The sequence below is a fragment of the Lathyrus oleraceus genome, chromosome 7 (genome assembly GCF_024323335.1).
Source record: "Lathyrus oleraceus cultivar Zhongwan6 chromosome 7, CAAS_Psat_ZW6_1.0, whole genome shotgun sequence".
NCBI classification, from domain to species: domain Eukaryota; kingdom Viridiplantae; phylum Streptophyta; class Magnoliopsida; order Fabales; family Fabaceae; genus Lathyrus; species Lathyrus oleraceus.
Genome location: NC_066585.1, coordinates 181,804,119 through 181,830,750, shown reverse-complemented (window position 1 = coordinate 181,830,750; position 26,632 = coordinate 181,804,119). Strand labels below are relative to the sequence as shown.

At 30.3% G+C, this 26,632-nt stretch overlaps 2 protein-coding genes across 3 annotated transcripts; both read left to right on the top strand.

The window, feature by feature from the left end:
* The first annotated feature begins 7,416 nt into the window (after positions 1 to 7,416).
* On the top strand, positions 7,417 to 11,643 carry LOC127102774 (uncharacterized). The gene is made up of 4 exons (XM_051040107.1): positions 7,417 to 8,038; positions 8,139 to 8,611; positions 10,907 to 11,019; positions 11,244 to 11,643. Exons 1-4 carry the CDS (start codon positions 7,417 to 7,419, stop codon positions 11,641 to 11,643), a joined length of 1,608 nt encoding a protein of 535 aa, XP_050896064.1.
* Positions 11,644 to 20,692: 9,049 nt separating this feature from the next.
* LOC127100671 ((3S,6E)-nerolidol synthase 1) lies at positions 20,693 to 23,051 on the top strand. Of its 2 annotated transcripts, none has more exons than XM_051037924.1 (7): positions 20,693 to 20,762; positions 20,968 to 21,220; positions 21,317 to 21,674; positions 21,763 to 21,981; positions 22,044 to 22,182; positions 22,288 to 22,536; positions 22,623 to 23,051. In XM_051037924.1, exons 1-7 carry the CDS (start codon positions 20,694 to 20,696, stop codon positions 22,923 to 22,925), a joined length of 1,590 nt encoding a protein of 529 aa, XP_050893881.1. In that variant the 5' UTR covers position 20,693; the 3' UTR covers positions 22,926 to 23,051. The 2 variants fall into 2 exon arrangements, with proteins under 2 accessions (XP_050893881.1, XP_050893880.1); XM_051037923.1 differs by having other exon boundaries at positions 20,693 to 20,861.
* The last annotated feature ends 3,581 nt before the right edge of the window (positions 23,052 to 26,632 follow it).

Genomic DNA, 26,632 nt, shown 5'->3' with positions numbered 1-26,632 from the left:
GAAAAAGCGTTGAACATGTAGTGAATTTGATCCCCAACAACTATATATTTTTATTTTTAAAGGACACGACTTTATCTCTCGTTTATATATATATATATATATATATATATATATATATATATATATATATATATATATATGAGTAAGGATCAACTTACTCTAAATCATATACTTTAAATTAAATTTAATCTAATGCTTAATTAACATTTTTCTTTAATTAACCATTAAATTATATATATATAAAAGAGAGATCAACTTACTCAAAGAGTAAAAAAAAATTCTTACTCCAAATCATTATTTTTAAATTGAATATAATTTAATGGTTAATTAAAGAAAAATGCTAATTAAGCATTAGATTAAATTTAATTTAAAGTATATGATTTGGAGTAAGTTGATCCTTACTCATATATATATATATATATATATATATATATATATATATATATATATATATATATATATATATATATATATATATATATATATATATATATATATATATATATATATATATATATATATATATATATATATATATATATATATATATATATATATATATATATATATACTTTTAATATATAAAAGTTAATTACCACCATAATTACTTAATTACCCTAATTACAATCCATAATACAACTAATTTCATGTTTTAATATATATGATTTTATTATTGATGTGTAAATATTTGAGATGATTTAATAATTGATAATATTGAAAATTAAATAAATATGATTTTATAATCGATAATAATTCAAAAGGTATAGAAAAATATAAAGGTTTATCTTTTCAATTGCCTCAATAAAAGTTGTTAATTAATTTTCTTTGATAATGAAAAGTTTTACGTAAAAAAAATCATTCAATCTCTAGGAATAGGTAAAGACAATTGTAATACTCATAATACTAATAATGACAATATATTTTAGTTTAAAAATTGAATTAATTCAATTAATAAATAAATAAAATTAGTTATGAATGCAAAATTATGTTGAAGGATCTAAAATCCATAAGAAACGATTCATAGGATCATAAAAATACGAACTTACATTTTGATTTGCAAATTAAAACGCATTAGTTGGAATAATTTTTTTTTTTAATAATAATAATAATATTACTATTACTTTGTCAGTATTGTAAATATTGAACAATTAAATTACAATTGTATTAAAATGTTAAATAAGCACATGAAATGCATGGAAATGACTATTATAGTTTTCAAGGTTTAAATATTGAAATACAGTCTTCTAACCGTTAAATCAGCCTACAAAATAATCTGATTAAAAGATTCCAAGTCAAAACAAAACCCACGTGTATTAAAAAATTTAACATAAGAAAATTTAAGTCCATTTTTTTTCTTTTTAATTGATTTTGTAGGTAAAGATCAAATAAAATTCAATATATAATTACTTTGATATTCATCGATAAATATATAATATTAATAGTTAATTTTATTATTGAAGCAACATAATAATTGTTTTTTGATTAATAATTAAATATAATTATTAATAATTAATAATAAAGAAGAAAGAGATACTATTTTTATATTCATTCTTTAACCATCTTTATATCAATTTTAGTCTTCTAAAACCGGTTGCATATTTAATAATAAATTGAATAATTTATCCATCTTTGATATAAATATTTAATACATAATAAAATAAATTGAATAAAAAGAATGATAAATTTGTGTTTTTTATACATCATAATAGTCTCATGTTTTTTATTAAAACAGATATTATAATAACTTTTAGTATAAATATTATCATTTTATCATTAAAAAAATACAATTTGCATAGGTACATAACTATGTGTAATATATTCCTAATACTAAACTAAAATATATCATAAATAGTAAGCTGTTAATATATATATAAATTAAAATTCATTTTTACATAGATCTATTCAACAAAATTGAGCAAGTAATTATCAACTAAAATCCGTTTTCTTCTTAATTGATTTTATAGGTAATGATCAACAGAAAAATTAAAAAAAAAAAGATAAAAACTCTAATAAAAATAACTCTTTAACCAAAAACTAAGTTAAATACTACATTCATTCTATAATTAAAAACACTTATTATAAAAACTACAATTTAAATATTTTTTTTATTTGGAATAAATTTCATCTAAAGATTAAAATTCTATTCTATTTGATTATTCATTTACTTATTACTAATTTATTTATTATATAAAAATATATCAAATAAAATTTTAAATATATGTTGTGTCATTAACATTTATTTCAACTTTTGATTTATTATTTATTTTTTATTTCAATGAATTTTTCTTTAAATATTTATGATCATGAAGAAATTAGACTATATTTTTATTTACTGTAAACAGTTTTATTGCTTTTGATTTTAATACATTTTTATTATAATTCGGTATACAGAATGTACGTATTTACTATAATTATTCTGTTGAAAGGATAAAATATATTAGTGCAAAGATAACAGCGATATAAGATTCAATATGCCAGCGTGTTATTGCAAAATTACATCTATGTAAAATTCAATTAATAATAGATTGACATTAGAATGACCCTATATTATTGTTCATAAAAGTAACCGATTTTAATTTATAGAGTTTGGATCTCAATTAAATCAAATCAAATCAAATAATAAATATATTATTTAGATTTTAAAAATATTCTTATCATATATGGCGGGTAAATATCAATAATAATAATAACAATAATAATAATTAATTGGTAGGTAAATTAACAATAATATTAAATTACTCAATTAATATTAATCAACTATATTAAATAGTTATTTTTAATTTAAAGTTATAATTTAATAATATATAATTATACAATCAAAACGATGTTATATATGTGTAACATCAAATGTTGGATCCTTTTCAACATTTTGCCACACACCTCTATCAAATTTATATACTTTTTTTTTTTCCAGATTATTAGGTTTGTAATTTTATAGTCATCTAAATTTGCAGTTACATTAATTTTTGAATTTTTTTCCAGTGAAAATGAGTAGAAAGGTTGATTCTGTGAAAGACATCAATGACTCAAAAGAAACTTGGCGTCTTGCTGTTCGAATAATGGATGTTTGGAGTGTTGTGAATAATAAGGGTATTGAACATTTGAAGATGATTGTTATGGATTCCTTGGTAAATTGCTTTTCTTTTTTTAAGTATAGATTTTTGTATGATAGTTAGTAATTACAACAAAATACTTTTTTGTATAACATATAAAAAGAAGATTATTTTCATTTTGTTAGGGTGATCGGATTCAGGTCCTTATTCGTCATGACCATTTACTGAAATGGAAAGAGGTCATTAAGGAGAATATGACATGCATTATAAACAATGGCAGTGTCTATAACAATGATTTTCAGTGGAAGGTATGTGATCATTCAAAAAAATTGTGTTTCTTGGTGGTACCACAATGAAGGCAATCGAACTTCAAAATATTCCACCTAAAGGATATTTCTTTAAAGATTTTGGTGAGATACTCCAAGGCAAATGCAAAACCGATAGACTGGAAGGTAATTTAAATTCTATTATAACTTATATAACTTATATATTTGCAAACACATTCAATAATGAACCTTACTTTAATGTAGATATTATTGGTGCTGTTAGTGAGATAAACCATATCCAATCCAACACTCCGGGGAAGAAAGTTGTTGTTTCTGTTGTGCTAAAAGATTTGAAGTAATGATAATTGTTTTCATAACTTATGTGTTTGATAAATTTATATATTTTGCATCACTGAATCCCATCATATAATATTGTTTATTTATATGGCAAAATAGGGGTAATTGCATAAATTGCAATTTATGGGAAATCTATGGATCAAAATTTTTGGCTTACTACAATGATCCTAAAAACAATGGAGCTATTATAATTCTGCTCACTCATGCAATGGTAAAAGATGGTCAAGGTATTACACTATCAGACTTTATAAATACATAGCTGATTTGTATTTTTCATTATACGTTCAATAATTTTTATATTAATTATACAATTTACAGTGTCAAATGCATGGAGTGGTTCCAAATTGTTGATAAATGAAGACATCCCTGAAATTCAAGATTTTATGTCTAAGTATGGATTTTATTTATTTATTTATATTCAGATTATTATACATAATTTTTAATTTCAAAAACAATCTTATTTCTATAGGTTGCCTACTAATGAACAGAAGGAGAAGCCTACTCAATCTGCAAAATCTCTTTCTAATTGGTCTGGTGGTTCTCAGTATTCGCCAGTAGAAAGGTTTGTTCATAATACGAAATGTATGTCCTTAAGTCAGTTCTGCAAAATCAAACATGTAAGTTGAATACTATAGAGCCGAATTTATCTTTACTATTACAATTATATTGTTTATTTTTGGAAATTAATATCATTTTTGATTTGCTTTTAGGAAACTTTATGTGTTACTGTAGCAACCACGTTGAAATTTGCTGTCTCAAAGTATGGATGGTTTTATTATGACTGCACAAGGTGTTCTTCGAAGGCACCTAATCCTGAAAAAGCTTATGAATGTTCATGTGGGCAAAAAGTCGAACAGCCTATACCAAGGTACATATAATCTAGATGAATTGCAAATAAATTTGGTAATGGATTTGTTATTAATCATATTATTTTCTTCGTTTAAAATACTATAGGTACAAGATTGGGATATATGTTAGCAATGGTGAATCAAAATATCGATTTGTATTCTGGGATTCTGAATGTGCTGCTATACTTGGAATGACTGCTGAATTTATGCATAACTCTATGGTGGAGGTACATTGTTATACATAAGTTAAAATGTTAATAGTTTATCGAGTTGTAAAGTTCAGATTATCACTCATCGTTGATATTTTATTTTTCCATTAGAATGGAGAAGATGATCCAATGGTTTATCCTGATGAGCTTGAAATGCTGTTGAATAAGAAAATGGCTTTTAGAGTTAAGGTGCAGCCAACGTTTTCCCAAGCGTCTGTTTGGAAGCTTTGTGATGATGAAGCCTTTGTTAAAGAGATTGAAAATGACTACATAGTAGAAGACGTATAATATTCACTTAATTCATGTATTATTTAAACATTTAACAAGTATAATAAATATTCGATGTTTCAATGTGCAGAATCAGTCTAAAACTGAATATGCAAAGTTGGTCCGTAACAAAGAAAATTTGGAAACTTTCGCAGTAAGTATCTTCATTTGTTAACATAATAATTTTCTATGATAAATATTGTATTATTATAATTCATTTTATATCTGACAATTAATTTTTTATATTGCAAGCAAACATTATCTGCATCTGGTGAAAATGATCCAGAATCAATCATTCTAATGACTCCGGCTAAGGATGTTGTAATTGCTGACAAGGGTGAAGAAGTTGATTTTGAAGCGTCTGGCGCTACACAATTATCAGGCACCAAACCATCCAAGAAATTAAAGATAGAACCATCTTCTTAATTAGAATTTTCGGAAATTTGATATTGAAATATATTTTATGAACTTTTTAGCACCAGAATGAGTTTAAGTATGAAGTTGTTAAGAACATGATATGTTTTGGTTGTAGGATGTGTTCTTACTTTTTTGAAGTGTTTATTTTGTGGGATTACAATTGACATTTATATTTCATGTATGGCTTAAAGGATGATAATGAGTATTTAATTCATGTGTGTGAAATTATTCAAAATCCTATGTTGTTATGTTGAACATTGTGTTTTGTGTGTTCTTTCAACTACAAAATTTATATGAGTATCATATCTTCAAATGTTAATAAGTATTTTAGGTTGATAACAAAATACGTTGTCATCTTATAAAATATGTGTATACGACTAAATTATAAATAGATTATTGCATGTCATGTTTGGTTTCAGCATGCCTAATGGTGTTAGAAATTAAAAAAACAATTACATAAAAAATTATTATGAAATCCTTCAAAACTAATTATAGAAAACACATAGAAACACATTTTTTTACAATTTTTTTCAAAGTCTAATACATATGTTAAAATTGCAGGTAGTTCAGAAATGTTTGAGCAATGTTTGAATCTTGCATTCAACTGAATTAAGGATTTATAAAAAAAACAAGGTATAATTATCATATACAGTGAATTGTCTTTTGATTGGTAATGGAAAATCTACATTGTTTGTTTGAAATGATTAAGTTAAGCATGCAACTATACTTTTTACCAATCTCACGTCATCATATATAGTATTATAACTCAACATATTTAAATTATTTATTTGCCAAAATATAGCTGGGGGTTGAAATGAATAATTATGTCCACTGCCTCCTTTCTATTGGCTAGGTCAGTGGAGTATTAAAATAATTCAGCCGTAAGATAATTAATGTTATGCATGATTTGTAATAAATCAATAAGAATATCAATTCTTTATACATTTAGTTGTACAAGAAAATGATTGTAAATAATTAAAGCGGGCTAAGAAAATGGGCCCCACTAAATCCCACTATATATTATATAAAATATAATTAAAAAATTGATTCAAATATATCAAAATACATTAAAAGAGAGTTTTTCATTGGGTAAGGTGATATATGATATGAGTAATTTCCAATGGGTGAATTATTTTATGGATTTGGGATAAAAAGAGAATTTTGAAATCTTGAATTATGGTGTGGATTTGGAATAAGAGGTGGATTTCCAAAATATGGGGTGTTTTGTTGATTTGGGATACAAAGAGGACTTCCATCATTTTGCATAAAATTGGAGCATGTGTTATGTTGATTGAGGTTCATTTTCAAATGAAATGTGTACACAAAAAAATTAAAATTAAATAAAATAAATTGGTCAAATTTAGACTAGATGTGAGTGAAAAATGTGATAAAATAAATTACTTATTTATACTACTAAAAAATATTACCGTTATTTTATTGTTGTTGCAATCTTATCATTCCAAAATGAAATCAATATCCTGAAATCAAATTAGTTATTATTGTAGTTTTTTTTCCAAGTGAATATGTGGTTGAGCAATTGGGAAATAAGCTCATATACAAAGAGCGGAGTTACAATCCAGCCGAACAATTGCAAGAATACAATAATTTGTTCTTAAATCTTACAGGTAAATATGTTAAATGTTTGTAAGTTTTGTCATAATTTTATAAAGTTAACTTTTAAAGTATGATTTTATCTTACAATTTTTTTTAATGTATAATTAATTTATTCACTGCATGTTTGCTATGTATTTTTTTTAAATTAGATGAGCAAAGAGGTGTATTCAAGAGAATAATGGAAGCAGTAAACAATCAACAAGGAGGCGTATTTTTTTTGTATGGATACGGTGGCACAGGGAAAACCTACATGTGGAGAACTCTAGCTTCCTACATAAGATCAAAGAAACAAATTTGTTTAACTGTTGCTTCATCGGGCATAGCTTCACTACTACTTCCAGGAGGTCGAACGGCTCATTTAATGTTCAAGATTCCAATACCTACAATGGAGTCTTCTACATGTAATATCGACAAAGGTAGTGATCGTGCAGAGCTACTAAAAATGGCAAAGTTGATAATTTGGGATGAAGCTTCAATGACACACAGATTTTGTTTTGAAGCGTTTGATAAAACCCTTAAAGACATAATGGGGCGTTCCAATTGTTCTGACAAATTATTCGGAGGGAAAGTAATTGTATTTGGTGGAGATTTTCGGAAAATATTACCAGTTGTACCAAGGGGAAGCCGTTCAGATATAATACATTCTACAATAAATTCATCATACATCTGGGATCATTCTGTTGTGCTGAAGCTTACAAAGAACATGCGACTCCAACAAGCCGGCAATACTTCAAGTACATCTGAATTAGAATTGTTTTCTAATTGGATATTAAAAGTTGGCGATGGGAAATTGGAAGAACCTAACGATGGTTACACGGATATTCCTATTCCAAATGATTTCTTAATTTCTAACTATGATGATCCACTAGAAGCCATTGTTAGTGAAACATATCCGAATTTTCTTAACAATTACAAGAATCCAGAATTTTTGCAATCAAGAGCTATATTGGCAGGAACAATTGAAACGGTTGACATCATAAATCAATACGTTTTGAGATTCATACCATGTATGTGTTATCCATTGTAAACATATTTATAGATACATTCATATATTTATATGTACTAACATAGATTTATAATAATAAAATTTCAAAAATTTTCCCAAAGGTGAAGAAAAGGAATATTTAAGTTCAGATTCTGTAGACACTTTTGACGGTGAAGGAAATGAAGCTTTTGATGTTTTGACCCCGGAATTTTTGAATACACTTACAACTTCCGGTCTACCTAACCACAAGATTAAATTGAAGATTGGGACCCCTATTATGTTGCTTCGAAACATTGATCAACCTGAAGGTCTCTGCAATGGAACAAGGCTTATAGTTACAAGATTGGCAAACCACGTTATCGAGGCAAAGATTATATCTGGAAAGAATATTGGAGGGGTTATCTATATTCCAAGAATGGATATGACTCCAACACAATCTCCGTGGCCATTCAAAATGACTAGAAGGCAATTTCCCATAACTATATGTTATGCTATGACAATTAACAAATCTCAAGGTCAGTCATTGGATTATGTTGGATTGTATTTGCCTAGAAGTGTATTTAGTCATGGTCAACTATATGTTGCAATATCAAGGGTCAAAAGCAAAAAAGGCTTAAGATATTAATCCATGACAAGGATAACTACCCATTGAATTCTACAACAAACGTCGTGTTCAAAGAAGTTTTTGAAAACTTATAGAACGTAAGTTTTTCATTAGTTATATTATATCAACAAATGTCGTTGTTTATTATTAGAATTTTATTGAATGAGTTGTATAAAATATACATTATGTTTTAACATTTGTTTATATGGATGTAATTGTTTTTTTATGGGTAATGAATCATCACTTCCTAAAAGGTTGCGGACAGGTTTTGTATAAACCCAGTTTTTTAAGGACCAAAGAATTGTACGAAGTTAAATCATTTTTGTTGTTGGACATATTTCTCACAATTTTAACTAAATTTGTGAACCTTTTGTTTCAATATCTTTTGTTGCATTAAACCTTACTCTATCAATTACAATTAATTTCAACATTTGGTAGTATTCATTACTATATTTTAAAACAAATGAGGTTCTGGTATTTCTTTTACATGGTTTATGTATTTTGGTTAAATAATCATTTATTATGAAGGTTAATATTTGCGCTTTTATACCTCAAATTAGTAACAGATTGAAAAATTTCATCCATTACTAAATAAATATATTTTTATTTCTTATGTCCAAAATCTCAATGATAAATGGAATGTTTATTCATAACATTAACAATGGAATGTTTATTATATATCAATATACCAATAAATTGTAAAAATATTTTTGTATTATATTTTTTGATTATTTTCTTAATATAGTATACAAAAAAATTAAGCAAATTATATTACTATAAATTAATAATGTTTTACTTTATTATGTCCCAAACTGGAAAAAGTTATTTGTGGAAATTTTTTGAACCCATTTATTGATCATTTAACATCCATTACATTAAAAAAAACTCTTATGCAATAAATTTGTGTACGTTGATCCAACCATATATATATATATATATATATATATATATATATATATATATATATATATATATATATATATATATATATATATATAAACAAAAAAATATATTATATTTTAATTTTTTTAAAATAAATTATTGCACTTGCGCGACCTGTGCGAACGCACGGGTCCTTTACTAGTATATATATATATATATTTGAAAATATTGAAAGAAACATGCGTTGTTAGTGTTGTTTAAAAATATATATATATATATATATATATATATATATATATATATATATATATATATATATATATATATATATATATATATAAACAAAAAAATATATTATATTTTAATTTTTTTAAAATAAATTATTGCACTTGCGCGACCTGTGCGAACGCACGGGTCCTTTACTAGTATATATATATATATATTTGAAAATATTGAAAGAAACATGCGTTGTTAGTGTTGTTTAAAAATATTACATTCAACTATTTTCTCACAATTCCATCTCTTTATATTTAAATTTTAATTTATCATTCATTATTTAGTTTATTTACTTGTAAATTTTCAATTGTTCCGGTGATTTTAGACTTAATTCATCTTTTAGTCCCTTAACTTAATTTGTTGTTTTTATTTAATCCCTTAATTAAAAAAACGTTACACTACAGTCCCTTAAAACACATTTGTTAGCCTTACCAGTCTCTTCTGTTAAATTCTATTGGAAAAATGTTAACAAAGGCCTACATGGCATATAGAAAATATTGACATGTCATTTGTTTTTGTTTTTGTAATTATTAATAAACTTATTTTAATTTAAAGTATGAAATATCAATTCCAAATTTAGAAAGATCATGTCTGAACTCTTCACTATATATATATATTTGAAAATATTGAAAGAAACATGCGTTGTTAGTGTTGTTTAAAAATATTACATTCAACTATTTTCTCACAATTCCATCTCTTTATATTTAAATTTTAATTTATCATTCATTATTTAGTCTATTTACTTGTAACTTTTCAATTGTTTCGATGATTTTAGACTTAATTCATCTTTTAGTCCCTTAATTTAATTTGTTGTTTTTATTTAATCTCTTAATTAAAAAAACGTTACACTACAGTCCCTTAAAACACATTTGTTAGCCTTACCAGTCTCTTCTGTTAAATTCTATTGGAAAAATGTTAACAAAGGCCTACGTGGCATATAGAAAATATTGACATGTGATTTGTTTTTGTTTTTGCAATTATTAATAAACTTATTTTAATTTAAAGTATGAAATATCAATTCCAAATTTAGAAAGATCATGTTTGAACTCTTCACTACCAGCAAAAGCAGATTTCTCTATCTAAACTCTTTAGTTTCGAACCCTAGGTTATTGTTCTACTCTTTCATAGTATGAAACCCTAGCTGCGAAGAAGAAGACTTGGAGCGACGAAGACGACAATAATTGGAGCAACGAAGAAGAAGATACTTATCTACTTTCATCATTGTTCATTTTCATTCTAAGGTACGATTATGCATTTACTATATTAAAAAGAAAACCTTTAACGTTTTCTCCTTCTTCATAGACTCATTTCTGCATTATTTGGTGTGATTAGGTCATGAGTGATAAGTTTGAGTGTGTTATCCATCATGAGGGTGTGTTTGTTGAGCTTAACAAATTATGTTACAAGAGGTTAGAGGAGGTTTGACAAGTTGACCCTGATTTCTGGAGTTATTTTGAGGTTCTAGGTGGTTTAAAGGATTTAGGGTACCAAAAGTGAAGAGTTTGTGGTATCATGATGCAATGGATATTAATGAGCTAGTTTTGTTGAAAGATGATGCATGCATAAATAAAATGAAATTGATAGCACTAATTAATGGGAATGTGCATTTATATGTCATGCATCCAATTTATGGGGAAGAGCCAATACCATCTCTAGAAAATAATGTAGGACCCAATGATGTAGAAGAAGACAATTTAGAAGATTTGAATAATGGTGTGAAAAGTAATTTTGAAGATTTGGGTACTTTGAAGAGTTTAGAAGATGACACATTGGATGATTTGAATAATGATGTAAAAGGAACTTTTGATGATTTGGGTCCTTTTGAAGAATTGAATAATCTAGGTGACAAGTTTGATGAAGGGTAGACCACTGGTCTGGAAGATAGAGATGCAGTTCACCAAGAATCTTCATGTGAGGATGTTAATTTGGAGGGGCCATTGTGTCTTAGGATGCAATAGTGGATATTACATTGGAGGGGACCACTGATTATATGGTATGTGATCAAGAAGCTGATATATTGGATGACACACCTTATCTGGTACGTATTCAAAAATATTTAGTAACTGAGGGACTTACTTGTAACGAAAATGAAGATGAGGGACTGGAATGTAACCAAAAATATGGTGGTGGTAGTGAAGATGACAATGCTTTGAATGTGAACTTTGAAGATTCTGATGAGGATGTTATAGGAATTCGTGAAGAAATTATTATTGATAAAGAGGATGGCAAAGGAAAGGGGAAGGGAAAAGGAAAAGTTAAAGGAAAGGGTAAGGTTAAAGGAAAAGGTAAATGAAAGGGGAAGGACAAAGGAAAAGGTAAAGGGAAGGGGAAAGCCAAGGTTGAGAGACCAAGGAAACATAGAGAGGTGGAAGAACCAGTTAAAGGTAGTGGTTCAATTGATGATGTGAATGAAGGTGAGGTTCCAAAGTAAAGCTTTAGAAGTTTGTATGACATTGATGAATATGATAGTGATGAGTTACATAAAGAATATGATAGTGAAGATGAATAGGTTTTAAAAGATGATTTTCAAACATTCAAGCTTGCAAAAAGAATGGAGGATTACAAGTGGAAATTAGGGACTTATTTTGCTACTAAGTAAGACTTTAAAGAGGCAGTTAGAATATATGTCATTCATTTAGGTAGAAACTTGAAATTTAATAAAAATGATAATAAGAGGATGAGAGTCATATGTAAGAAAGGTTATTTATGGGAGTCATGATGTGCAAAGTTACCAGATGAAGACACTTGGCAGTTGAGAAAGGTTATTCATTCATGGTTTATTGTCTGCACTTGATAAGTTGTTTCTAGAGGTTGACCAAAGGTTTTGTGTTAGGTACTCATTCTTGTTAAGTCATATTTGATATGTGATATTTGGATACTTAATGTAAGTGATATTTGATATATTGGATACTTTATATATGTGTTAGGAACTTATACATCTATTTCAAAAAGATGTTTTCAGGTATTAAAATAAAGGAACTGACGTAGAAGGTTGCTACTGCTACTCCTGCAAATTCTTGGGGAAAAAATAATGCGTGAAATAAAAAATGTTAATGAAGAGGCATTCAAGCACCTTTGGAAGATTTAACCAAAGTTCTAGAGCAAACCAAGGTTTAGAACTAGTTCAAGGTGTGATACTTTTGTGATCAACATGTCAGAGGCATTCAACTCAGTATTTGTAGCTACAAGAGCCAAGCCTATTATGACTATGATTAAAGACATATGAGTGTACCTGATGAAAAGGTGGGAGTCCAATAGACAAAATATTGCGAAATATGATGGTAACATTCTACCAAATATAAAAAAGAAGTTGGAAAAGGAATCACAAAGAATAAACAATTGGATTGTTAGGTAATGTTGTTGACATTGTTTGAGACAATAACATATGACTTGGTTTGTTAGGTAATGGTTTATACTGGTCGATAATTATTTTCTGCATTTGTAATAGGCGTGCAGATGAATTTGACTACAAGGTTAGGCATATATCATTCAATGGAGAAAAGTTTTTTGTTAATCTTTCAAAGCATGAATGTTCATGTAGAAGGTAGATGCTGACAGAGCTGCCACACTATCATGTAATTTCATGCATGAAAGATCAACAATTAGAAGTTGATGATTTTGTGCTTGATTGTTACAAAAAGGAGTTCTATGAGAACAAGTGAGAATTTTGGCAAAATCTGGAAACAACGTATCAATTTTCTTCCATTGCAATGAATAAGCTATATGGAGAATTTTTTTCATCTTTCTTCCACTGCAATGAATAAGCTACATACAGAATTTTTCCATCATATAATCTTTCATCTACATGTCATCTAGTATTTTTTACGTCATTTACATTAGTAAATAGTCTATTGAACCTTTAAATTATCGGTAGGTACCACATCACCTTGAAAGGAACACCCTTTCTAGTTACACCATCATCATCTTCAACACCATTGTACTTCTTCTTGTAGCGTGACTCCCCATACATCTGACACTCCTTCAAGTTTTTATATTCTTTCCTGTATAATATGCAATAATTACGACATGCATGTATTTTGACATAGTCCAAACCCATTGGACATAATATCTTCTTGGCCTCTTAACTACGGTTCAACAACGTGTTACCTTCTAGAAGCATTTCTTGCAACAATTCAAGTAATTCAGTGAAACTTTTATCCTTTAACCACTTCTTTCCTTAAGATTAAATAGTCTTAACACAACTGACAATCTTGTAAAAATTTTGCATCCCAGATATAATGACTCTTCCATGTCACTTTACAAAGTATCTTCCATACAGGCTTTCTTAAAACATCTACTCCAATATCACGAATCATATCTTCTAGAGTATCATTCATAAACTCATCTTCGACTTTATGTGACGCATGTCTTTCTTTTTCCACTTCACCATGTCATATCCATTTCGTGTAATTTTGAATAATTTCATCACAATAACAATGATTGAATATATCATCCCTTGGATATTTTGGCGTATTCGACAAATTTTACAAGGACACCAAAAATATCTTTATTTATAGGAAGGTTTTTTTTCCAAAAATTATAAATAAAGCATAAATTTGCAAGAGCTAGGAATCGAAGCTCAAACCCTAAGCTACATAACCGGACGATTTCCAAAAAAATCGAAGGATAAGATTAAAGTTTTAAAAAATGACGCGTTTCAGGTCATATGACCTTAGATTTTCATTGGATGAGGTGAAAGCTTTGTCATGAAATGTATTGTTTGTAGTAGTGCTCAAAGTCTCTCATTCAATACAATTTTTGAGTTCTCCAAAATTAGAGGGTTTTTGTATTCGGAATAAAATAAAATCCATATGAGGAAAACCATCAAATTCAAGTCGGGTAGGTGAAATGGAGGAGGACTTTAAGGATTTTTTGTGACACAAAGGTAGTGTTTAAGTGAAGGAATTTTTTTATCGGATTGCGTTAAGATCTACGATGTTATACGTTATAGAATATTAGGCATATAAGAACTAACACAAGAATAAAATAAGTGTAGCAGAGATGACCATGTTGCGTTGGATGTGTGGTAAGACTAGACATGATAATTTTAAAAATGAAAATATTAGAGAAAGTGTTGGGGTAGCACCTATAATAGCAAACAGAGAGGAATAAAACAACTACAAGTAAAGGAAGACCTAAGAAAACTATAATAGAAATTATTAAGAAAGATTTCAAGATTAACAATTTGGAAATTTAGATAATGATTGATTTTGGATAATACTATTTTCTATTATACTTTTAAGTATTTATTTATTAATCTTAGTTATATTAAAATTTCAAGTTATTTTTTTATAATAATATTAAAGAATGATATTATAAATATAATCTATAATTTCTCTTTCTCATTCATAATTAATTATCTTTAAAATTTAAAAATGACATATAATAAAAAATAAAAAGAATATAAATCTAAAATTTAATTATTTATTAATTATTTCAAATAAAATTGTTTTTTTTAAATTTAAACCTGTAAGACCCTAATTTTGACCCTAAGATCCCTCATGGCACATATCATTGCTCATTGTATTTTGCCTCAAGCATCATAGCATCTTGGCTCCTTTACCCTAGGGTTGAGACTTGTGTGAGTTGGTTTGAGACCACCAAGCATGCTTGAATTGTATATTATTGCTTTTCTTATTTTGGTTACTAACCAAAAGTACAAAAATATGTCACTAACTTGTTTTGTTTTGAAGCTTAAAGCAGTCATGTGATCCAAGGCTCCTAGGAGGCCCCATGCCCAATGAAATGGCCAGATGAAGATGAAAGCAAGAATGACAATGGTTCCCAAAGCTATAAACCATCATATATGTCTCCCAAGTATCTCAATTTGTCAATTTGATCAAGATAAACCAAAGGTCTTGAGGATTGTTTCCCAAGGAAACCCTAATTCATCTGTGCATTGACTGTGCCTTGCTCATGAAGCAACCTCAACCTATGATCAAATTCAATCAAGGGAAGTTCTTTAATTTATCATTTTATGCATATATGAGCCTATGTGAGTGTCCTCAATCATCCATTCATCAAGATTTGAAGTTTGGCTTTGAGAAGTTGATCAGTCAAATCATCTAACTATTTTGAAATCCACTGATACCTAACTTTTTATGTGTTTGTCAAATGAAGATGACCCCAAGATAAAAACTGTTCTTAAGAACAATATGAATAACTTTCGTGTTCATCAAAAATTCATTTGAAACATGTAAGGTCATCATTCATTTCAAAACATTATAGGTCATTTTGACTGAAACCCTAATTTTGGGTCAACTTCCCAAGGACCTAACTCCTTCATTTTTTATGATTTTGAGGTGAGACCAAGTGAATTGGAAATTTTAAGATGTCTAATTTAAATGTTATGTTGGACAAAATTTCATAATCCTAAAATAAACACATGTGGTAATACAAAACATTATAGGTCACTTTGGACCAAAGCCATTGAATCTTGAAAAAGTCCAATTTCAAGTGCCCATAACTCTCTCATTACAAATCCAAATGATGAAACATTTAAGTCCAGATTGATTGTCTTGAAAAGGTCTACAACTTTGATGTTGGAGGTTTTTCCATTTGAGGCTTGCATCATTTAAACAGAAGGGCTTGAAGTTGGTCAGTTTTGGCAAAATTTTCAAATACATGTTTTGTACATCAAACTTCATGGGCAGTTTTCAAAATTTTCTAAACTCCAAATGGATTTTTGTCCAACATAGCTTTTGTTCCTTATTTCAATACCTTTCCAACCATTACTCACATGCCTATGTTTGGATTTTCTAAATGGGACTTTCAAAGAGGGGAACAATTGTGACCATTTATGCATTTCATAATGAAACTTCATACACAATAAAATGCCATGCAAACCACACGTCCAAACCTTTTCATTATGCTTTCAGCTTGCAAAGCCAATAGCTTTTGGGCCTCACATGCGCCTGTACAGGCCCATGCATGGAGGACCCAAAGCTTCATGCACACGGTTTCCATCCACCTTGCCTTGGATCTCAGCTATAAATAAACACATTGCTTCATTCAATTCTCAACCTGAAGGCACCTGAAACCCTGCTGGAATTGAATCCTAACCTCTCACCATAGGAATTTGAATTTTCATTTCTCTTTTTCAAGTTTGATTTTCAACAACATCAGTTGATTTTCAACACTAATTCCTAAGCCTTGCACTCATACCACACCTCAAGATCAAGCTGCAATCAAGAATTAGAGTGGATCATGTTCATCAAAGTTGCACTTCAAAGGTTTACAGCTCAACTGTTTTGCTTTGAATCTCACCATATATTAAGCATTGCTTGTGTTGGTTTGGCTTTCTGAAGTCCTCGTGTGAGAGGCAAGCCAATGGTGACTTTAATTTCATGAATTGTTGCTCTGCAGATTGAACACCTAGACTTTCAACCTCAGATTTCTCCTTTCATAGGGATCTTGAGTGAAAACTAAGGTTACAGGGGTGATGTACATCACCCCAACTTTAATTTGGTATAAAGATCGTTTGATTTGGTTGAGGTTGCAAAACCTGCAACTGGTGGCCGGATTTAGTGAGCTCACCGAAGAAGACGGTGGTTTCCACCACCGTCCCCACGTGGATGACCTCATGTCCATTGGATCTCTCATGTAGGATCTAATCGTGGCCATGCGTTTTAATTACTTCTTTTAATCCAACGTGTGATGCTGTTGACTAATGATCACCATGCACGCGCGTCTCATGTCCCTTGGATTAGCCACGTCAATTAATGAATGCTGATCAAAACGCTGTGGATTTTCCAACTTCTATTAATTTCTGTTTTATTTTCTTTAATTCTTTTTATTTTCAAAAATTCACAACTCTTTTATTTGGAATCACAAAAATATGGGACCAATTGTAAAAAAATTTCTCTTAAATTCTAGTTTCATAATCTGATTTTTAATTATTCTTGTGATTCCATTTAATATTTTTTGTGAATTATTTTGTTTTTAATAGTTTTTAATTCATTTAAAACACTTTTAGATATTCAAAAATGCCAAAAATATTTTCTTAATACATGTGGATGATGATAAGTCTATGAAAAATATTCTCATCAATTTCTTAATTGATTTGAGATTTATTTGAGATTTTAGTCCATTTGTGTTATTTCTCTTCATTTTTAATTGTTTAAAAATAGCTTATGTTTTCAAAAAATATTGAGAAAATTTGTCAAACCTAGTTTGACCATGTTAGACTTATGATGATCCAATTGGACTTATCCAAGTTGATTTGAATTGGATTTGAAGTTTGACCATGATTTGTTCATTTTATTTTATGTATTATTTTAATCCCAAAAAATACAAAAAATATGTTTGACCTTTCTTAATCTCTAATCTTCATTCCACTTTTGTTTACCATTGATTGGTGTTGATTCCATTCACATTTGATCATTTTGTTTTGGATATGTCATTTGAATTTCCACTTTGTACATTCAATCTTCATCTCTCATCTTCTTCTTTTTCTTTTGACCAATGAGTTAATGATTTGTGGTTAGCCTTGACATATGAGAGGCTTAACCTTCTTTGATCCAAATCAAATTCAACTTGATCAAAGATCAAGTGAATTGCTTTGTGTCCAAGATAGGTTGCTTCTTGGTCAAGCAAAGAACCTGAAATCCATACAAGGTCATTCTTCTTTTCTTTTGGCATGGCAAGTTGTAGGAGCTTGGCTTACTAGTCATGGTCTCCAACTTGTGTTTATTTGCCTATAGTTTTATTGACCGACCTCAGATAGGTGTGACTACTACATTAGTCCACTTACGATTGCTTAACATAACGCTAAATTGCCTTATGGCACACTAATACTAACTACTAATCACTAACTTTTAATTCAAGCATTTAATTCTTGCAATTTACTTTAATGCAATTTAATTTCTTGCTCATTTATTCATATTGTTTTTTCCCTTTGCTCATTGAGCTCATGTTTATGTTTATGCCATTTGCCTTTTGCTCACTTGAGCACATTATTGTGTAAATATACTATTGCCTTGTGTTTGTTTTGTCTTTGTTTATGTGAACCCAATGCAAAAAGGAGAAAGGACTTAGAATTAGGACCTCACCTATGCTTAATGGAGTTCAAGAGCAACTAGGCCTCATGCCTTTAGAATGCTAAAATTGTTGAAGAGCAACTAGGCCTCATGCCTTTAGAATGCTTAATCTTGAAGATGACTTGAAAGGACCCCTAATCTAAACTCTCTTTGTCCATTCCTCTTATTGCATTGTGAAATTTTTGATTGTTTGTTCTTGTGTGATAGGGATTCCAAACTTGAGCTAGTTAGAAGAATCATTGTCATGAGCATCCAAATTAAGAGACAAGCCAAATGGAGATCCTAGGAGTTTGATTGAATATTTGTTTGATTGCTTGAGTTAATTGCTAACTCCAAAGGAAGAGAGCATCTTGGATCATCTTTATGATCTCTAGAAAGGAACTCCAAGGGTTTTATTCTCTTCTCTCATCTTTGCATGTTTAGGACTAGCCCTTCTTTTCTTCTCTCCACTCTAACCCAAGTCAAATTCATTTTGTGCAAACATTGACATTGTCTTCAAATTAGAAACCTAGGTCATATGCCTTTGATTTTTTCAAACTCTTTTCATTAATACTCATTTTGAATTGAATCTTAAGTCAACCTTGACTTCATTTTTGTGAATACTTCTAACTTGTAAATACAACTCACTTCAAGTTGTTTTTGTGATTCCAATGGCCACCTTTGTTAAAACTTTTTTTCATAAACATTAGTCATAGGTTTGAGTTATCATAGTGGTTGATGTAAACCTCACCTTATCCTTAGTGATTGGACTATAAGTCTTTCATACTTATTATAGGGTGGATCCCTCACTAGTATGTTGAAGCTCTCCTCACATGGTGGATTGTTGGTTTAGGTTGAGTTTTCTCCCTTTGATAACAAAAGACCTTAAGTTTTTTGATCAAATCAATTCACCAATCTTTTGAGATTTTTACCCCGAACTACGAGGTGTTGATCCTACCTTTTGTGATGGTACGTAGGCAATGGGTTTATCCATTCAAACAACAAAATTGTAAATAATTTGTATATTCTCTTCTCATCTCCCCAATCATGTTTGCACAAATATTTTCACAAATACCAACCTACCATACAACTTTGCAAAAAGGACTCCCTTAGAGTACTAAGGATGTTTTTGGTGCGTAAAACCTTCTCATTGCATAACCAACCCACTTACCCAGATCTCTGACATTTTTATTAGTTTTTGATTTGATAAAATTTCTCGGTTTTTGTTCGCTTTCTAATCTTTCCTTTGGATAAATAGAAGTGCGCTGACGACTCGAATTATATAATTTACTTTTGATTTAGTCAATAAATCTAAAGGTAACGAATATCCCGTTACAGAACCTACTTAAAATAGTTTATGAAAATATGCTTTCAACTAATAAATAAACAATATAAACTCATGAAAAATTGTTATACAAAATATGTTTTGGGCATGCATTAATAAAGTATGAATTATAAGTTTGAAAATTAAATTTGTCAAAAGAGTTTTCTCAAAGTCAACTCCAAACATACATTAACATTCGGAAAACATGTTTGAGGTAAGAAGTTTTATAGATTTATAAGGTAATGTAAACACTACTGTATGATTATTGGTTCTACTCACTGATTAATCATCTTAAATTTTCAAACGACTTATATAAGTTAGTTACACTTTAGTTGTCCCAAAATAAATAGAGACTTTATTTTTTTACACTTTAGTTATGATAAAACTTTTATAAGATCTTATTTAATTGTTGTTAAATTTTAGGTAATGTGCGATATTAATTTCACCTCATTTTAACCATGTCACGCCAAGGTTATGTTTGGTCAAATATTCTGTTGCATGCTTCTCACGAATAAGTAGTGCTCTCTATAAATTAGATGAAACCAAGATATTATAGTACTGGTTCTAATCGACTATGGCTTTTTCTCTCCATTGTCTTCAAAATATTTCTCCAAACAAAAGGTCAACTATTCTGGCTATCAAGGTATATGTACCCATGCATGCCTCTTGTAGTTTCCACAATAAAACCAATTTTACTCTTTCCTTTAACCAAACTCATATTTCTAAAACTGTAAAAGCCAAGGTATGGATGGATCATTTTTTTGAAAAATTCATTTTTCTATTTATTTATGAGCTTCATATTACTTGGTAGCTAATTAACCTTACTCTTTCAATTAATATTCATTTAGGAAGCTCTTCATATAAGACATGCTAAAGCATTGGGTGAAGTTAAACGTTTATTTGTTAGCAAAAATACAGATGAACGTTTATCTATGGTGGACTCAATCCAAAGATTAGGCATTGAATACCTCTTTGAAGGTGAAATTGAAGCAACTCTTCAAAGGAATCATATGATGCTCAGATTCCAGAATATCCAAGGACTCTCACAAGTTGCATTCCAATTTCGCATGTTAAGACAACAAGGGTACTACATCCGACCGGGTTAGTTAACCTATTGGTTTAAACGGATGATTAAATATCGCAGTTACGTGTCTGAGTTTGTCGTGGTAGTTATTACTGATTTGATACATTTTACAGACATATTCAACATTTTCTGGGACAACAAAGGCAAACTCAAGGATACGTTTTGTAAGGATATAAATGATTTAGTTTCACTGTTTGAAGCCTCACAATTAAGCATAGAAGGAGAAGATTATCTTGACAGTGCAGGACAGTTCTGCCGCAAGTATCTTAATGAGTGGTCTTCGACGTTTCATAACCATGCTCAAGTCAATTTTGTAACACATACATTGATGTGTCCTACTCATAAAACTTTGTCAAGATTCACACCGACAATTATTCAATCACAAAATGTTTCCTCTTTACAACAGCTTTCCATAATTGACACTCAAATAGTTTCCTCTTTACATCTCAAGGAAATTTTCGCAGTTTCCAAGTGAGTCCTACTTAACTTTCAAAAGAATTACACTAATAAAGATTAATGACTAGAGCATTCACTTAATCATGCTATATATACTATGTAGATGGTGGAAAGACTTAGGTTTGTCAAAGGACTTGGAATTTGCTAGAGATGAACCGATTAAGTGGTACATGTGGACTATGGCGTGTCTTCCAGATCCACGTTTTTCGGACGAAAGGATTGAGCTCACAAAGCCTCTGTCTCTAATCTACATCATTGATGATTTATTTGATATATATGGAAATGTTGATCAGCTCACTCTCTTTACAGAAGCTGTTAAGAGGTAATGATGTGAATAATTCTCTCTCATATGTTGCATGAATTTATTAGATTTTGTGGACGCAGATGGGATTTGGCAGGCATTGAACAATTACCAGACTGCATGAAAGTATGTTTTAAGGCTCTCTATGACACAACCAATGAATTTGCACTTAGGACACATCTCAAAACTGGATGGAATCCTATAAGTTCATTGATAAAATCGGTATGGAAAAACCTATTTTCATCGTGTCGAAATCAACGCGTTAATCCTATGTGTATCATGTTATCTTCTACAATTATTTGTCCTTAACTTGATTCTTAATTACAGTGGATAAAACTTTTGAATGCATATCTGGAAGAAGCAAAATGGTTTGCTTCCGGGCATGTTCCAACCTCAGAGGAGTACTTGAAGAATGCAATAGTGAGCACCGGTGTGCATGTGATCCTTGTTCATGCTTTCTTTTACATGGGCCAAGATATATCGGACAAAACCTTTTCTATAATCGACGACTTCCCAACCATCATATCTACAACCGCGACAATTCTAAGGCTGTGTGATGATCTCGAAGGCGACAAGGTAGAAAAGATTCACCAATTTTTTTACATGAATAGATCAGTTATTAAGGAACAGAAGGGTTAACTAAGTTGAAAAAATTATTGCAGGATGATAATTGTGATGGTAACGATGGATCATACTCAAAGTGTTACATGAAGGATAACCCAGGAGTTAGTATTGGACAAACAAGAGAACATATGAGGAAACAAATTTCAGATGCATGGAAACAACTCAACAAAGAATGTTTGAACACAAACGAGTTACCTTCATCTTTTACTAAACTTTGTCTGAATGCTGCAAGGATGGTACCTATAATGTATAGTTATGATGGCAATACTCCTTCAAAGCTACAGGAGTATGTGAAATCATTGCTTTATGATGATTGTGGCTACTTACAAATGTTAATATAGAATGTTAATATAGAATGATTTCATATGATTTGATTATCTCATAAATAGATTAGAAAATTAAATAGAAAATATTTGTAAATTAATTGTTGTAAATGTTTATTTAATTATAAATAGATGGAATACAATCACTACAAGAAAAATTAATATAAGTTGGGTAATTTTGGCCGGTGACTTTCACCTAAAAATGATAGTTGCGGAATGACAATCACCTCACAACTCATTTATCCAAATAAAAAAAATAAAAAATAATTTTTTAAATATATCACCTCCAAGTCATCCGAAGGGAAATGAAATTTTTTTAAACAATGTTTGAGAGATGTTTTTCACCTCGCAAATCAATTTTCAAATTTAAAAATTTGAATGTTAAGACAAGTCAATTCAATGCTGACTTTAGCAGAATCGTATCAGAAGCTTGCGATGCAATTAACTCAACATAGGTCACATGCATTGCGACGTGTCTTGCACCCACCAACAACATGCTTTGCGATGTGCTTATTCATGGGCCAACAAAATCAAATTGAATAATCAAGGAATATTTGAATTGGTCATCAAATATTAAATGAGAGTTATTTGATTATTAGCATTTAGAGGCATATAACTATGTCAAGAAGTAACAGCTAGCTAGCTAAAGTTTTGGCTTATTTCAAACATTTCCTATTCAATTCTCACTATGTAATATATCTATATATACTGATGTATATCTCTGTAAAACATTTTATTCAGAAATACATTCCTTTATATGATATCAGTAGTTTACTAAGATTTAAAACAAAACCGATCCACAATCTCACCAGGCCTTCCTCAACAACATCTGAAATTTTAATTACCCCAAATGTCAACTCTGTTATTGTCCTAAACACTCACTCATCAGTGAAACTGAGCAACAATAATTTTCCTGCTTGACACGTGCAGTTTAACGCATTCCTTGTAGGGTGTGATCTCATTGGCTATGTTGATGGCACCATTGCTAGTCCAGCCCAAACTGATCCAGCATACAAATGCTGGAAAAGACAGGATCAATTGACTCTGCATGCAATCATATCATCTGTTGATCCAAGCATCATTACCATGTTGGGGAATGTCAAGACCTCCAAACAATCTCGGGACATTCTCACTAAGATGTTTGCAAGCAAAACTCGTGCAAGAATTATGCACCTAAAAGAGAGACTATCTCGATTCACAAAAGGATCACAATCTATTTATGAATACCTTCATGGTATCAAAGCTTTATCTGATGAATTAGCCATCATCAACTCCCCAGTGGACGATGTGGACCTTGTCATCCACACTTTGAATGGCCTTGGCTTTGAGTATCGTGAAGTGACTGCTTCTCTAAGAACTAGAGAAAATCCTATCGATGTGATGATCTTTACGATCTCCTTTCTAATTTTGAAAGTTATTTAAAGAGGGATACAACTGTGCAAGAAACTCCTCTCATTGCCACTGCAAACAATTGCACACAAAGGGAAACAATTCTACAACAAAACACTAAAACAATATCACAATCACGCAATGCCCATATCAACATCGCATGGCTTCTCTAAGCGTGTAGTGTGTCAATTTTGTGAAAACTCAGGCCATACAGCCAAGGTCTGCTACAAATTGCATGGCTACCGTCCAAAGAATCAACCTCCTACTGCTCTTCATACTAGGCCCATGCCTTCAGGTGCATCAGATTGGATCTTAGACTCGGGAGCTTCCCATCATATAACAAATGAGTTGGACAACCTGCACTTGTCTCAACCTTACATATGTTCAGATCAACTTTTGGTTGGTGATGGATCTGGGCACACCATCTCCAACATTGGTAAGATTATTTTAAAAACTCCCTTTCAATCATTTGATCACTCAAATGTTTTACATGTGCCTAAAATTACTCAAAAATTATTGTCTATTTCATCTCCATGTCACACTAATCCAATTTCCATTGAGTTTTTTTCTGATCATTTCTTGATAAAGGAATTTAAGACAAGGAAGCCTCTTCTAAAAGGGAAGCATAACAATGAACTCTACCACATGCCCCATCCATCATCTCTACCACAAGAACTCGTCACAACTACATACATTCCTCTACCATGGAATCACATATTGGGGAATCCATATGATCACATACTTAGACATCTCTTACCATCTCATAAAATAAAGAGCCAACAACAACCTTGTCTATCATGCAATAGTGTTAAGAGTCACAAGTTACCTTTTTCCATTTCCAGTATCAAAACACAAAAACCATTAGAACTTATATATACTAATGTATGGGGTCCATCCCACATCAAGTCTTTAGATGGTTTCTCATATTATTTACTTTTTGTTAATCACTTCACCAAATATTTATGGCTTTATCCATTAAGAAATAAATCAGATGTCTCTAGTTTGTTTCCCATATTCAAAAATCTTGATGAAAACTACTTCAAAGAAAAAATTATTTTATTGCACTCTGATAATGGAGGAGAATTCAGCAAACTAAAATCATTTCTCCACACACATGGCATATCTCATCTCACCACACCACCACATACACCTTAACTTAATGCTCCATCTGAGAGGAGACGTAAACATGTAGTTGAAACTGGAAGAGCCTTATTACATATGTCAAACTTACCACTCGAATACTGGTCCTTTGCATTCAAGTCAGTAGTGTATCTAATCAATACGTTACCAACCCATATCCTTAACATGAAATCACCATATTAAGTCTTACACAAGAAAAACCCAACAACTTCACATCTTCATTCTTTTGGATGCCTTTGTTTTCCTTGGTTGCGACCGTATGTCTCAAACAAACTACAATCCCAGTCTCAACCATGCATATTCCTAGGATATGCAGAATCCGAATACAACTATATATGTCTTGACCCAATAAATCACAAAATATACACCTCTCGGAATTTCAAATTTTTTGACCACATCTTTCCATACAACCAACTTGTCAAACCTACACCACCACCATCTCTGACCATACCCAACATGCCACAACCCCTCATACCATCATACATATCCTTTAACAATCACCAATCGAGTCACAAGCTATGCCCCATGAAGATGAGGATCTTTTGACTTCAAATACAATGTCAGTTAATGATACTCATACATCTAATCTTGTTACTACAACTATTGTCACTCCTAATACCTTACAAGCCCCAATACTGAAACAAACCAAATCATCACAAGGTCCAAGAATAAGATATTCAAGCCAAAAAGGATGTACACTACATCAAAACATCCTCTATCTATGAGTTTGGAACCTTCAAACTTTCATGAGTCAATGAAACACTCCCATTGGCATAAGGCAATTGCCGATGAATTTGAAGCATTAATAAGAAATGGCACATTCTCCCTTGTACCACCTAAGGCAGGGCAAAACATTGTTGGATTTAGATGGTTATTTTGTATCAAGATAAATAATGATGGTTCCATAGCTCTCTACAAGGAATGTCTTGTTGCCAAGGGTTTCACACAATATCCTGACATTGACTTCAAGGAGACATTCACACCAGTTGTTCGCCCACAAACAATTAAGATTGTTCTTACCCTTGCAATCTCTCATTAGTGGTCAATGCACCAACTTGATATGAACAATGCATTCTTACAAGGAGCTCTTACTGAAGAAGTCTTCATGGACCAACCGCCGAGTATGAAAGATGCAACACACCCTAACTATGTATGTAAACTTCACAAGGCCATCTATGGCCTACGTCAAGCACCAA